This window comes from Diceros bicornis, chromosome X (assembly GCF_020826845.1).
Source record: "Diceros bicornis minor isolate mBicDic1 chromosome X, mDicBic1.mat.cur, whole genome shotgun sequence".
Classification (NCBI taxonomy): domain Eukaryota; kingdom Metazoa; phylum Chordata; class Mammalia; order Perissodactyla; family Rhinocerotidae; genus Diceros; species Diceros bicornis.
The window spans coordinates 18,223,010-18,237,155 of NC_080781.1; the positions used below are offsets into that span (position 1 = coordinate 18,223,010).

Genomic DNA, 14,146 nt, shown 5'->3' on the forward strand with positions numbered 1-14,146 from the left:
GAAAACTGTGGAGTCACAGGGTGCTTGAATATAAACCTTTATAATTTACACCCAGCTAGGTCCAAAATAAATTGAAACACTCTATAACAATACATGTACACACATATATGCAAGGTGATGTAAAACTGAGTCATAATGTTTCTTGAAGCTAGAGATATTGTGCTAAATTATTAAAACTTGAGGAAAAGTATGGGAGGGTGAGGCAAATTAGTAGCAATATCTGTAATTTAGGTTTATAATATTATACCATATTTTCCCTTTGAAGCGGGTCAACGGTGTATTTTTTTTAATTTTATTTATTTATTTTTTCCCCCAAAGCCCCAGTAGATAGTTGTATGTCATAGCTGCACATCCTTCTAGTTGCTGTATGTGGGACGTGGCCTCAGCATGGCCCGAGAAGCGGTGCGCGCCCAGGATCCGAACCCCTGTGGCCAGCAGCGGAGCGCGAGCACTTAACCGCTAAGCCATGGGCCGGCCCTCAATGGTGTATTTTTATTTGGGATGCTTGTTCTTAAGATAGTATTATGTTTTCGATATTTTGATATTAGTATTATTATTGCTAATGATGCTTTTCCAGAAAAGTTAAAACAAATAACTTTTAAAGGCTTGAACGTTAAGAGAATGCCGAAAAACACTCCATAAATATTAGTTTTCCTTCTCATTGGAGATCATCTAATTCAGTGGTTCTCAACCTTCGCTGCACAGTGGAATGACCTAAGGACTTTAAAAAAAAGAGTGATGCTTGGGTCCCACTCTGAGATTGATTCATCTGGTCTAGGCTACAGAATGGGCATGGGGAATTTTAAAAGGCCTCTCATGATTCTAATGTACAGCCAAGGTTGAGAACCATTGCTCCAGGTCAATATATAATCAGGTGTACGTCAATATAAAAATGTGTGCGGATGTCCAGAGCTCCATTTTTTTTTTTTTACCATAGCACCAATATCAAATTTTATAATGGAAGAGGTTGAGAAAAGAACCTAGTTTAATCAACATGGATAAATCTCAAAAATATTATGTTGAGCAAAGTGAGCCGCACACAAAAGAGTACTTATCGTATGATCCCATTTACATAAAGTTTAAATAAATTAGAACGGGGTGGGGGGCGGTTGACCGGGAAGGGATGCAAAGGAAATTTCTGAGATGGAAATGTTCTCCATCTTGGTCAAGGTACACAGATATACAGTTATCAAAACTCATCGAAATGGACAGTTGAGATCTGTATTATCATTTCGCTATATGTAAACTACACTTCAACAAAAAGAACGTAATTAACTTAAATCTGGATACCTATGACAGGGTCTGGGAGGCAGAGACGATTATTATTTCGATGACCCCAAACCTTCACTAGATTAAAAGGTACAGCAAACCCCAGCCCAAAACCGGAGAGAATGGAGAGGAGACAGCAGGGAGGGCCAAAGCCTAAGAAATGGCTAGAGGTTTGGCAGCCGCAGCTGAAGTGATGCCTGGACAGCGGCGCCCAAGCGTACCATGAAAATAAACCCCCGCGCCCCTTTCCGGTTCGCACATGTCCGTCCGTGTGTCCCACAGGAAGGGTCCGGAGGGAAACGGCGCCGCCGAAAGAAAGGAGCCGGTGGCAGCTTGGTTCCTGCGCGGATGCTGGGGCTGTAGGCGCCGTGCGGTCAGCTGGCTGCGGCTCGCAGGAAGGAGGACGCCGGGGCTCGCCTTCCCTCCGCTACTTCCGCCGCTGCCATGATTCCGGTGTCGCTGGTGGTGGTGGTGGTGGGCGGCTGGACTGCCGTCTACCTGACCGACTTGGTGCTGAAGGTGAGGGCCGCGGGCCTAAGGCCCAAGCCCGCGGTGAGCGGCCGGGGCGCGAGGCCCGAGGCCTTTTCCCTTTCCTGCCTTGCGCCTCCCAGGCTGGCAGCGGTGCCGCCGTCGCCCACATGCGGCCTTCCGCGTGGCGCCCGGCGCCGTGTTGTCAATAAAGCGCGGCGGGCCGCGGGAGGGGTGTGGCGACGCGCGCAGCTGCCGCAGTCGCGTTGCGGGGTGGCGCAGGCCCGCAGCCCCCGGGTCCTGCCCGAGGGGCGCCGGTGGTGGGCTCGGGCGGCCGGGGCCCTGCCAGACCCCGCGGCGGGCACCGGGGAGGAAAATAAAATGTCTGCTAGGAAAGGCATTGTTTTCCCTCATTGTCTTTAAGGCCACGACCCTCTAGAGACTCTGGTATTGGAATGAATCTAAGTCAAGTTGTGATTTAGACTAGTGGTCCCAAACTTAAAAGTGCATATGATCATCCGGGGTTCCCGTTAAAATGCGCATTCTGATTCAGCAGATCTGGGGCAGGGCCTAAGATTCTGCATTACTAACCGGTTCCCAAGTGCTACCAATGCCGCTAGTCTACAGACAACTAGTTCCTGACTACTCGATTTCTAATTTGCACCCCGTACACCCTTCTTCACACTAAGCGCCCAATCCTCCCAAACACACACACCCTGGGTGCTCGGTCCATTCTTCAGTTATTTGGTAAAGGTAGCAAAAATTATGAACAATTGTCTGACCACGTGCTTCAAGCAACCTTTAGAAAATGAATATTGGGGGGTGGGGGTAAATGTATGTGTGGAATAAAATATAAAATCTGAAATGTTTAATAAAAATTCCAATTATGAATAGTAAATGTTTATATACTATTTATAATAGTAAATAGCATCACTTGCATCATCAGGGAGCTTGTCAGAAATGTACAGTCTCGGGCCTCATCCCTGACCCGCAGGATCAGAATGTGCATCTTCACAAGATCCCCGGGTGCTTTCTCTGCACATGCTTGGCTTAGTACTTAACGTGTCATAAGCAGTACAAGCCACTGCTTCTTTCAACAGTAATTTTGTTGTTTAGAAAAAACAAAGCCTCATGATTTCTTCATGTTGCTTGTGTGACAAAAAATCCAAAATAAAAAGAACTTTTCAAACCTCTACAGTCTCTGGTCAAGTGTGTGAGGTGATCAGAAAGTCACTTTAATTTCAATAACAGCCCCTAGCTCCCTAAGAGAGTACTATTCCTTGAGCAAAAGACCTAACTCTCATTCAGGCTATCTGCCTGGGGAATGGAGAGACCTCGAATACCTTCAGCTTCTCTGCTTCCAACTTGGTCTACCGTTCCACCCTTGGTTCTTCTGGGATTTCCTCAGTAGACATCTGCTGGAAGGGTGTGTCACTCTCCTTTTCCAAGTCCTGGAAAACAAGCAGGTTTAAAAAAACTGCACGTGAAGACTGAGAGCTGAGAACATTACAGATCCAAAGGCAAACAGATACCTATATACACAGACTGAGGTCATTTTTTATGACTGTGATAGGGCTGAAATATCCTTCTGGAGACAGATAAGTTTCTCCAATGAATGGGCATCGATATGACAAAATACTATACTTACTGTAACTAAGGTAATGGAGATTGGAGTCAGGTATATAAAGCAACCTTACGTTGTCCAAACTCCTACATTACTCAAGGACTTCAACTTCCCTAAAGATAAAACTCGTGTTAGATTGTGTATGAGCAGATAGCCCCCCAGCCCTGAAGAATGTAAGGGAAGTGACCGAGACAAGATGGCTTTAGCTAAGTTTTATACTTTTACATGATCAAAGTTGGCCTAATTTCTTGGGGTGGTTGCTCAGAAGAGCATAGAAAGCACTGATTCCAACTAACCTGTCCCCTCTGTTGCATGAGTTGGAGGTCTTTTTAAACAAGACTTCTTTCTATGGTAACAAGACTTCTAGGCCTGCGCTGTCCAGTAGCAGGTACCAGCATGGTACCTACTAATTACCTGTGGCCATTGAGCATCTGAAATGGGGCTAGTCCGAATTGAGATGTGCTGTAAGTGTAAAGTCGATACCGGATGTCAAAGACTTAGTGCATAAATAAATAAATAAATAGAATGTAAAGTATTTCAACAATTTTTTATATTGATTATATGTTGAAATGATAATATCTTGGATATTTTGAGTTAAAAATAAATTAATCTCTGTTTCATACTTTTTAAAATTTGGCTACTAGAAAATTTAAAATTACCTATGTGGCTTGCATTTCCGACTTATGTTATATTTCTGTTGGACAACGCTGTTCTAAGCAGAGATCAGCAAACCTTTTCTATAAAGGCCCAGATAGTAAGTATTTTAGGCTTTGCAGGCCATGCAGGATCTCTGTTGCATATTCTTGTTTTTTGTTGTCTTTTTTTACAATCCCTTAAAAATGTAAAAACCATCCTTAGCTCACAGGCTGTACGAAAACAGGCTGGAGGCCGGATTTGGCCCATGGGCCGTAGTTTGCCAGACCCTAACCTCAACTGACCAGCTAGTCTAAGACCTTTACTTGAATATCCTGAAGAATAAACATAAAGCTTTAAAATTATAAGCATTTGGGCAGTCAGTATCTTGCTTTCCTGTAGAAAATACTTCTTTTTGATTTTCTTAAATGTTATAAATTGTTCTTCAAAATTGAGTGATGTGGAACTTTTCTTTCTCTCTTAGTCATCGGTGTATTTTAAGCATTCTTATGAAGACTGGCTGGAAAACAACGGATTGAGCATTTCCCCTTTTCACATAAGATGGCAAACTGCTGTTTTCAATCGTGCCTTTTATAGTTGGGGACGGCGGAAAGCAAGGATGCTTTACCAGTGGTATTCTTCATTTTCTCTTTGTGGTTTAAATTAGTTATTGTGATCATGAGAAAAAGCTTCTTAAATGAACTATTTCCATCATTTTCCAATCTACTGAATTTTAAAATGTTGACAGTATAAAAGCTTTCTGGTTTTATATAAACTTATGAGATTACATCATTGATCTTTTGCATACATTCAAAATCAAGGTTCTGTATCTTGATCTGGGTGGTGGATACATGGGTGCACATATGTAAAAATTCAGTGAGCTGTCCACTTCAGACTTGTGCACTTGACTGTGTAAGTTCTACACTAATAGAAAAGCAGAAAACATATGGAGCATTTTCCATCAGGAAAATAATCTTAGAGAATTCTCTCCTCTGTTATCACACATAGAAACCAGGGTCCTGGGAGTCATAGGATGCCCCAAAGTCTGCAGGCGTTCCCCTGTACTTCCTTTGTGATATCCCTCCGGGGGAAGGATATTTAAAATATTTAACAACCGGTAAGGCATATGCACGAAACAGTTGGGAAAATGGCCAGCCAGATTGCAGCAGCAGGGTCCTGGAGCCCCCTGGCCATGCCAGGCATACCCCTTCCGTTTAAAAAATTTTTTAAAAATCAAGGAGTTTATGGTTAGGGGTTTATGATGATCTCTGGGACACGTTAGAGAATGACAGGTTCTGTAGTTGAGAGAATTTCTGGTATGGGAGTAGGGGACCTTTGTCTAAATTCCTTTTTGTTAAAAATTTAGCTCCAAATGGAATAGAGCTAAATGTAAACAACCAGAGCATCAAAAAGCAGAAAATGCAACAGCAAATCAAAGCAAACAAAATAGAAAGAAGGAAATAATAAAGAGCAGAAATCAGTGAAGTAGAAAGGATACAGTAGAGAAAATCAGCAAAGCCAAAAGTTGGTTCTTTGAAAAGATTAATAAAATTGATAAACCCCTTCCACAACTGATCAAGAAAAAAGGAAAACACAAGTAACTAAAAATTAGAATTGAAAAGGGGAACATTACTACAGATTTTATAGACATTTTGAAAAATGCAACTATTGTGAACAATTATATGCCTATAAATTTGACAATTTAAATGAAATGCACAAGCTCCTTGAAAAACACAACTTATCAAAAAGTTAGAAAATGTAATAGATTATTCCCAAGTATAGAAGGGTAACTTCTAATTATTAAAACAGTAGAAGAAAGAAACTATCATTAAAATTTACTGTGTTAATATTCAAGCTCATCACAAAATACAGTTAAAATAAAATGCAAACAACAGAATTGGTACATGAAAAAGAATAGATGTCTATTACGTCAAAAGAGCTTTTGTAACTATATGACAACAAGATCAAAACAATGCTGTGTGAATGAGCAAAAGAGATGAGAGGAAACAAACTTTTTATTGGGAATAATATTCAGGCTCTTCAGTTATGAGAGAATTGTAAATTATTAGAACTGCTTAAAGAGACTAGTGCCTGTGCTTCAGTTGCATATCTGACGTTCAGGTAGGAAAAAGAGACAGAGTTATGAAATTTTTAGGCATTATTTTGAAGCTATGAAATGTGGCTGATGGATGAATTTGTTAGTCCATGAATTGTGAGGAATTGTATGTTTATGTAATTTTTTTCCTCTTGACAGGTTCAATTTTGGAATGGTGTTTGGCGTAATTGCCATGTTCAGTTCTTTTTTTCTCCTGGGGAAAACGCTGATGCAGACTTTAGCACAAATGATGGCTGACTCGCCCACTTCTTATTCTTCCTCCTCGTCTTCCTCTTCCTCTTCTTCTTCTTCCTCCTCCTCCTCTTCCTCTTCTTCCTCCTCTTCTTCCTCTTCCTCTTCTTCACTTCACAATGAACAGGTGCTACAGGTTGTGGTAAGTGCCTTCTTGTTGCTTTAAGTAACTTTATTGAAACATAGGTATAAGGTATTTCTTCTGGATAGTGTAACTCCTATCCATAATATAAATATGAAAATAAATGGAAAGTCTCACAATTTCTCAAATTACCTGCTTATCAAAAACATTAGTAAGAATATAGGAAGGAATTGTTGCAATATATAGCAGTAGTAGTAATAGAACAAATGGACCACCCTCAACAATTACACAGGTATTTGATTTAATTCATGTTCTCTTCTTGAGGTGTTAGATGATTGTTACTATTATGGAATAAGCATGCTGATTTAAGATCTCTGTAATGTATAAATAAATTGCATTTTAATCCAATGCAAAGTGTTCCCCTTTCCTCTTCATGGCTTTCAGAGTCTAACCAATAATATCCTTTTAATTAAAGATATAAGACCTTTTGTGATTTCTTGATATGAAGAATAACGTGCTGAGTTGTACTCCTTAACTGTAAGCTATTTATAATAATTATCACTTTAAAGCACATGTGTAGATGTATACTTTATTGATTCATATCTCCAGAGTTTGGAAGGGTGCTTTACCATTGGCTAACTTTTATTTCAAATTTTTTACATTTGTAGTTTCCATTTCCATGAATCATGGATATTACGTTTTTAATCATGTTCTTATTAGTGGAATAGTCTATTTAAGAGTTAGTGACAGATTTTTTTTAACTCATTTCTTTGTGGCCTTTACTAGGCTGGGTCACTATGGGAAGATTTAGAAGTCATTTGTAGAGAATGATAAAGAATCTCTCCTATGGTAATATCTCTTTCTTAGAGGTTAAAAGGATTTGCCAGGTGAAGCCTTCTTTAGAAGAGATGATTTATTTCTTCAGCAAACATTTACTGAGTGTATTTTGTCTACTGGCCTTGTGCTGAGTCCTGCTTATACAGGGAACAAAATCTAATCCTAGCACTCATGAAGCTTTTAGTCTAAAGGGAGAGCTGCTGTGATTGTGCTACAGTTGGACAGAGTACAAGGTGCTGTGGGAACAAAGAGAAGGCATGCTGAGGCGTGCCTGGCACTGGGAAGAGAGTAGAGGAGAGCTCAAGGGAAGGCTGAGGAGAGTCCACGTAGCCTGGGAAAGGAAAATGGCAATTGAGCATCCCAGTAACAGAGGGAACCATATAACATGGAAAGGCAGAGAGAATAATAATAGTAATAATAAAACCTAGTTAATATGCAGTGCTTCCTATGTGAGGTTTTTTTGTGCCTATTTTATTTTATTCTTGCAGCAATCTGGAGGTAAGTATTGTTATCCCTGATTCACACATGAGAAAACCAAGGCACAAAGATGTTAAGTCTTTTGCCTTTGGTCACAGCTAGTAAATCATGGATCCATCACTCACCCACAACTGACCTAAGCCTGTGCACATTATCTTCTACTCCCTTAAGAAAGACCAATACTTCTTCAAGGAACTATAAAGTAACTTTGACCTGAGTCTAGGAGGTATGGTGGAAGGTATATGGTGCAGGAGATAAGATAGGAGATATAGGTAGAGTCTGGGTTATGAAGGGCCATTCTAAGAAGTTTTGATTTTACCTGTAGATAACAGGTCTATGCAAAAAGGATCAAAGTAGGGTTACACTGAAGATGGGGAGACTAAGAGGGCAGTTGGAATAATTCATGTTAGAAGTGATAAAGATCTAAACTAAACTAGTGGTAAGAAGAATCAAGGGCTGGATTCAAGAGATCTTTTGGAGTAGAGTTCTCAGACCTCAATGATTAATTGAATGTGAGGCTAGAGAGAGAAGGAAGAGTTTAGGATGACTCTCAAGCTATGCGATTGGTTATTGTTTGCAAAGAAAGAGGTTAGTAGAGAAAGAAGCAAGCTTGGAGGAAATCTGATCATTGGCCTATCTGCCTGCTAGGATTAGAATGGCAAAAATGTTGTTTAGAGAAGAAATTATTTCTTCTATTTGCTTCTGTTTATTCATAGAGCTCACAAAAATATTGACTGTTAGGAGAGTTGTGCTTTGGAACCATTAAGAAGTCAGATGCCCTCTGTAGTCCACCCTGCATATTTATGTATAAGTTTATTATGTCTCCTCGTTTTGATGAGCTCTTGTAGCTTAGAAAACATACTTTCTGTTAACTCTGTAATTCCCTACAGCCTTGTTCAGTATTAATTCCCAAAAACCTGGCACTCTGTGTTGTTGAGAGATCAGTATTCTGGTACATCTAATACCCTGTGTGATCATGGCCAAGACAGATGGGGAGGCACATACTGTTGCCAGCAAATGAAACCTACCATCTGTTGGTAGAGGGGGAATGCTCAAATCCTTACCTTATCATATTATTACATCCATAAAATAATAAAGAGAAGGAACCAATGTCCTATTGCGTCAAGCCTACTGATTTATTTGAAATAAAGATAAGATAACCAGGATACTTTTGTGATATAGAGGGAATGTATGAGAATTAATCTTAAGTACATAAATTTAGAGAGGGGTCAGAGAAAAGGAAACTACTGATATGGACAGATGCCTGGTGATATGGGAATGGAGCAGGTATGTAGAAAAAGGTACACTGATGTTCTTGTAAAGAGTTGCTTAGTAGGGTCTGAGTAAAGAGAACTTCAGATAATGAGCGTCATAAAAATATCCATATCCTTTTACCATTTACTTCCACATCTGGGACTGTAGTTTAAGGAAATACTTCCAAATATAGAAAAAATAGTATTCATTAAGCTCTATCCTAACATTATTTATTATTATGAAGAATTGGAAACAACCACAACATATAGTTAAAGAATGGTTAAAATATGGGATTTCATTCAGTGAAATATTATGCATACATTAAAAATGATGATTATGAAAACTAGTTTCATAACTAGGGAAAGGACACTTGGAATTAATGAATTTAGAAAGCGATCCAAGCGGCATGGTTTGACTCTTCTCTTTAGTTACTAAAGGAGGCTTAAAAGTGAAATTCCTCTGTTGTGCACAAAAATAAATTCCAATTACATTAAAATTAAAACATGAAATCGTAAAAGACCTTGAAAAAAAAAAACAGGTTTCTGTTTATATGAACACAGAATGAGGAAGACATAAGCATAACCATGAATATTGATAGATTTGACTACATAAAATTTTTCATATATCAAAAAACTAAAAATAAAATCAAAAGCCAAGAAAACTTGGAAATGCATTTGTGGCATGTATTACAGAGGACTGATAATTGATATTTGAAGTGATCTTTGATCGATAAGAAAAAGATGAATGCTCTAGGAGAAAAAAATAGACAAGTCATGAGTAGGCTACTCACAAAAGATCTATCAATGGTCAAAAGTAGGGGGAAAGTTCAGCTTTAGTAATGATCAAAGAAATATAAATCAAACAATGGGATGCTTTTTTATTCCTCTCAAATTGCAGATTTGAATAAAATGAGCTTACCCAAGGTTATGGAAGGGTCCACTTTTGGAGAGCAGTTTAATAGGTATCCAAGTCCTTTAAATTTTATGTAATAATAGCATTTGCTACCCTCTCTGTGAGGCAGAATGTTAAACATTGGACAAGGATTATCTCATGTAATCCTCAAAATTACTCTTCTATGTAAATGTGGTTATTCCCATTTTAATAATGAGGAAATCGAAGTGTTAGGGAAATAATCTAAACTTCCTGGAGGTCCCTTAGCTAGTAGATGGAGCCAGAACGTCAAACTCAAGTGGTATGTCTCCAGAGCCTGAACCAACCATGTTTGTCTAAGAATTTATTCCCCCAAAATATTTGGGTATATGTGTCCAAATATATTTATCACAGTATTTATAAGAGCAGAAACATTTAAAACAATTAATTGCTCAACGATCAATTCCATAGAACACAGTGCAGCTATTAAAAATCATGTTGAACCAGAAAATACTCATGGGAAAATGTTTGTGATACTATTAGTGAAAGGAGCAGATTTCAAAACTATGTTTTTAATAGAAGTATAATTTATACAAATATGTGTACATGAAAAGATGAAGGACATGCATTTAAACGTTGAGAATGGTTTTTTGTTTTGTGTTTTGGGACAAGGATTATAGGCTTCTATTTTTCTTTAAGTTTTCCAGCTTTAAACATTTTATAATGAATTTAAAATAACAATTAATAAAAGAAAGAAGGAATTTCCTCCAGAAGAATACCTTTAGGATCCCAACTCTTGGACTGTGACAAGTAGATGCTCAGTATGTAAATGGTATTAATGATGCCTGGTGTGTTTCACTTAGCCTAATTTATAGAATCTCTCTTTAACAGATGACATAACTTAGGAGCGATTATTTGTCTTACGAGAAGATTCTTGGATATCTAAAAGAAATTTACTGTGAAGCCCTTACAATAACAAACTTCCCTTGTGTGTGCAATGATATATGCATGTACAACATCTTAGGAGCACGTGATTGCAAGACAACTCCCACTTCTTGATAGGCCCGTAACATGTCTGTATGTTCCATATGCCTTATTTTCTGCATTAAATTTCAATTTTAATGTAATATGTATGTATCAGTTTGATACTATTTTTCTGACCAATGTACTGGAAAAACTGATGGGATAGAAGAAATGGAGGGCATGGTGCTCCCACACCGATAAGGCACTTTATTACACTCCCTTTAATTATCAACTCTCATATAACTTGAGAATACTAAAATGAAATTCATTGATGGGGGTGGGGATAGCCTGTATTACTTACATAAGTACTTGGAACCTTACAATAACAATTCAGAGGAAGGACCAGGAATTGTAACAAGAATTCCCAAATCAAGGTTCCAGCCCTTGAGGGTGGATCAGCTGCTGACTCCTTCACTGTCACTCTGCATTCCCTGGTGCTTTGCCAGGCTCCCTAATTCTTTCCCATGGTGAAGGCTTCAGGAAGCTAAAGTTTCAACTTTTTAACCTGGTGTTTCCTGTTCTCTTTAGATTGGTGTTGTGCTTAGTTCAAAGACTGCCTAGTTCAAAAAACTGACCGGTGTTTTTACTTTCATTATGATAGAAACGGAGAAGTGAACCGTTGGTGTTCATGTTACTTTTAGTTTACGGATCATTCTGCTTGGAAGTTTAAGCTTTAATACAGAGTGAACATCGTGGTCTCTTGGTGCCCAAGTGTGTATTTATCATTGTGTCTATGAACAGGTTCCTGGTATAAATTTACCTGTCAACCAACTGACCTATTTCTTCGCTGCAGTCCTCATTAGTGGTGTTGTACATGAAATTGGACATGGGATAGCAGCTATTAGGTAATGATATTTACCGTTTTCTTTCTACTATATGCAAAGAAGCTTTTCATATAAGAGGGTTTATTACTAAAATCTGCTACATTTGATACTTTTTCTTTCTGTGGATATTGCCCAGTGCATATCCACCATTATTATTATTATTATTTTTTTTTTTTTTTGGTGAGGAAGATTGGGCCTGAGCTAACATCTGTGCCAATCCTCCCCTTTTTGCTTGAGGAAGATTGTTGCTGAGCTAACATCTGTGTCAGTCTTCCTCTACTTTATATATGGGGTGCCGCCACAGCATGGCTGGATAAGCAGTGCATGTGTCCTGCGAACCCTGGGCTGCCGAAGCGGAGCACACGAACTTAACCACTATTATTATTTTTTTAGTGGGCTGGCCCCACCATTATTATTTTAAGATACTTGTCTTTCTTATAGGGGAGATTAATGTATTGATGAATATGCTCAATTAACCATGTGCATAGCTGTAATCTGGGTCTTTCTATCCTTTGCCCTTTGCCAGCATGGTTATAGTCTCATGGTGCTTCAAGATTTTCATCCAATCCTGAAACCTAATCTTTGTCTTTATCATTGGGTCAGAATGATAACCACTGCACTCGAAGCCCACCCACCTGCCTTTTTAGTACTTTCTTTGGCTTATCAGCTGAAATACTTTGCTGCTTCTACTCAGGGCCTCTGCTGGCTAGAGCAAGAATCCTGAAAGCTCTGAGTTTGTTAACAAATATCATAGCCTATCTAGAAACCCAAGTGGAAGAAGATAAGAGAGGATGAGACCTGGGACTTGCTTTGAGTATCATGCCCTGTTCTTGTCTTGACTACCCAAATGTATGTAATTATACCTGAGCATTTTACTTTATTTTGTGTGTGTGTGTGAGGAAGATCAGCCCTGAGCTAACATCCGTGCCAATCCTCCTCTTTTTGCTGAGAAAGACCGGCTCTGAGCTAACATCTACCACCAATCCTCCTCCTTTTTTTCCCCAAAGCCCCAGTAGATAGTTGTATGTCATAGTTGTACATCCTTCTAGTTGCTGTATGTGGGACGAGGCCTCGGCATGGCCGGAGAAGCGGTGCGTTGGTGCGCGCCTGGGATCCGAACCCGGGCCGCCAGTAGTGGAGTGCACGCACTTAACCGCTAAGCCACGGGGCCGGGCCTACCTGAGCATTTTAAAGCCTTCTAAACTTATAAAATCGTGATGGGGTAGATGGTGAGTCACAACTCCCCTTCACTCCCACTGATAATTACTGCCATAATGAACACACATACTGATGGGAATGTTTTATCCTTTGGGTGTGTGGACCAGATAGAAGGTTTTAGAGGAGAAGATTTAATCACTTCTTATTACTTTCCAGTTGCTTATGAACATGAGTCTATTGACTGGCAATAAACCCTCATCTTGACAGAGCATATACTGTTGTACAGGTGTGCCATGTAGTGGTTTAAGTGGGCAACTACTTTTTAAAATTTTTTTAAATCTCTTTCACCTTTGCTTCCATGCTTTTAGTGTTGCAGCCTTTAGGGTTTTACATATAAAAGCATTGTTATTAACAGTTTAATAATTCACAATATACTTGTGAAACAATGTAATTTTTTATAAAATCCCAACTGCCAAGAAAAAGTGAATTTTATAGTCATATATTTATTACTAAGTGACAGCACAGTATGTTTAGGTGATGCTTTTTTTTAGAGTAGCTGTTTGGTCTTATGAAGCTATTAAGTGTAATTTGATTTTTAGAGAATGAATTGATAAATAATTCTCTTAAGGACAATCTGAGCATTATGCATTTTTAAATGTACTTATTTTAACATTAATTCAACAGGAATACACTTAGATAAACCTCCACCTTTATAATAGCTAAGACAAATATAAACATTTACATAATTTACTTAAATTATATTTTCTACTGTGTCCTTCTCTGAAAATAATTCAGAGTAACCATAAAAGTATTTTTCATTCAGTTTCTCATAGAAATATTAACTTGAAATTAGTTACATATATAAATAAATGGTTATCTGCTCACCATATGGGTTTCTAAAAATTTTGAAGTTGTAAGTCTGTTTCAGAATGCCCTGTTTTAGCAGTTTCACAGATAACCAAATCTGTACACTATTGTAAAATTATGATTATATATATATCATATATAGGTATAATTTTTTTGACTGTCCATAGAGACTCATTTTTTAAGCAAGAATTTGAATTACAGTGGGAAGTTTTAAGATTACATACATTATTAATTTGACAAATGCAATACTAGTAGTAAATTCCTTTTTCTTATGTGATTTCTTAGGGAACAAGTTCGATTTAATGGCTTTGGGATTTTTCTCTTCATTATTTATCCTGGAGCATTTGTTGATCTGTTCACCACTCATTTGCAACTTATATCACCAGTCCAGCAGCTAAGGATATTTTGTGCAG

The 14,146-nt window shown here is 38.5% G+C and overlaps 1 protein-coding gene across 2 annotated transcripts in view; it reads left to right on the forward strand.

Moving 5' to 3' along the window:
• Positions 1 to 1,604: 1,604 nt before the first annotated feature.
• The window catches only part of MBTPS2 (membrane bound transcription factor peptidase, site 2), a 34,708-nt gene continuing 22,166 nt past the window's right edge, over positions 1,605 to 14,146 (forward strand). The window contains exons 1-5 of one of the 2 annotated variants that reach the window (XM_058535568.1): positions 1,605 to 1,788; positions 4,479 to 4,627; positions 6,249 to 6,483; positions 11,626 to 11,729; positions 14,019 to 14,146. In XM_058535568.1, the coding sequence (XP_058391551.1) occupies positions 1,714 to 1,788; positions 4,479 to 4,627; positions 6,249 to 6,483; positions 11,626 to 11,729; positions 14,019 to 14,146 (691 nt within the window). In that variant the 5' untranslated portion in view covers positions 1,605 to 1,713. The remainder of the gene's footprint in view (positions 1,789 to 4,478; positions 4,628 to 6,248; positions 6,484 to 11,625; positions 11,730 to 14,018) is intronic. The other variant, XM_058535567.1, reaches the window with a different exon arrangement.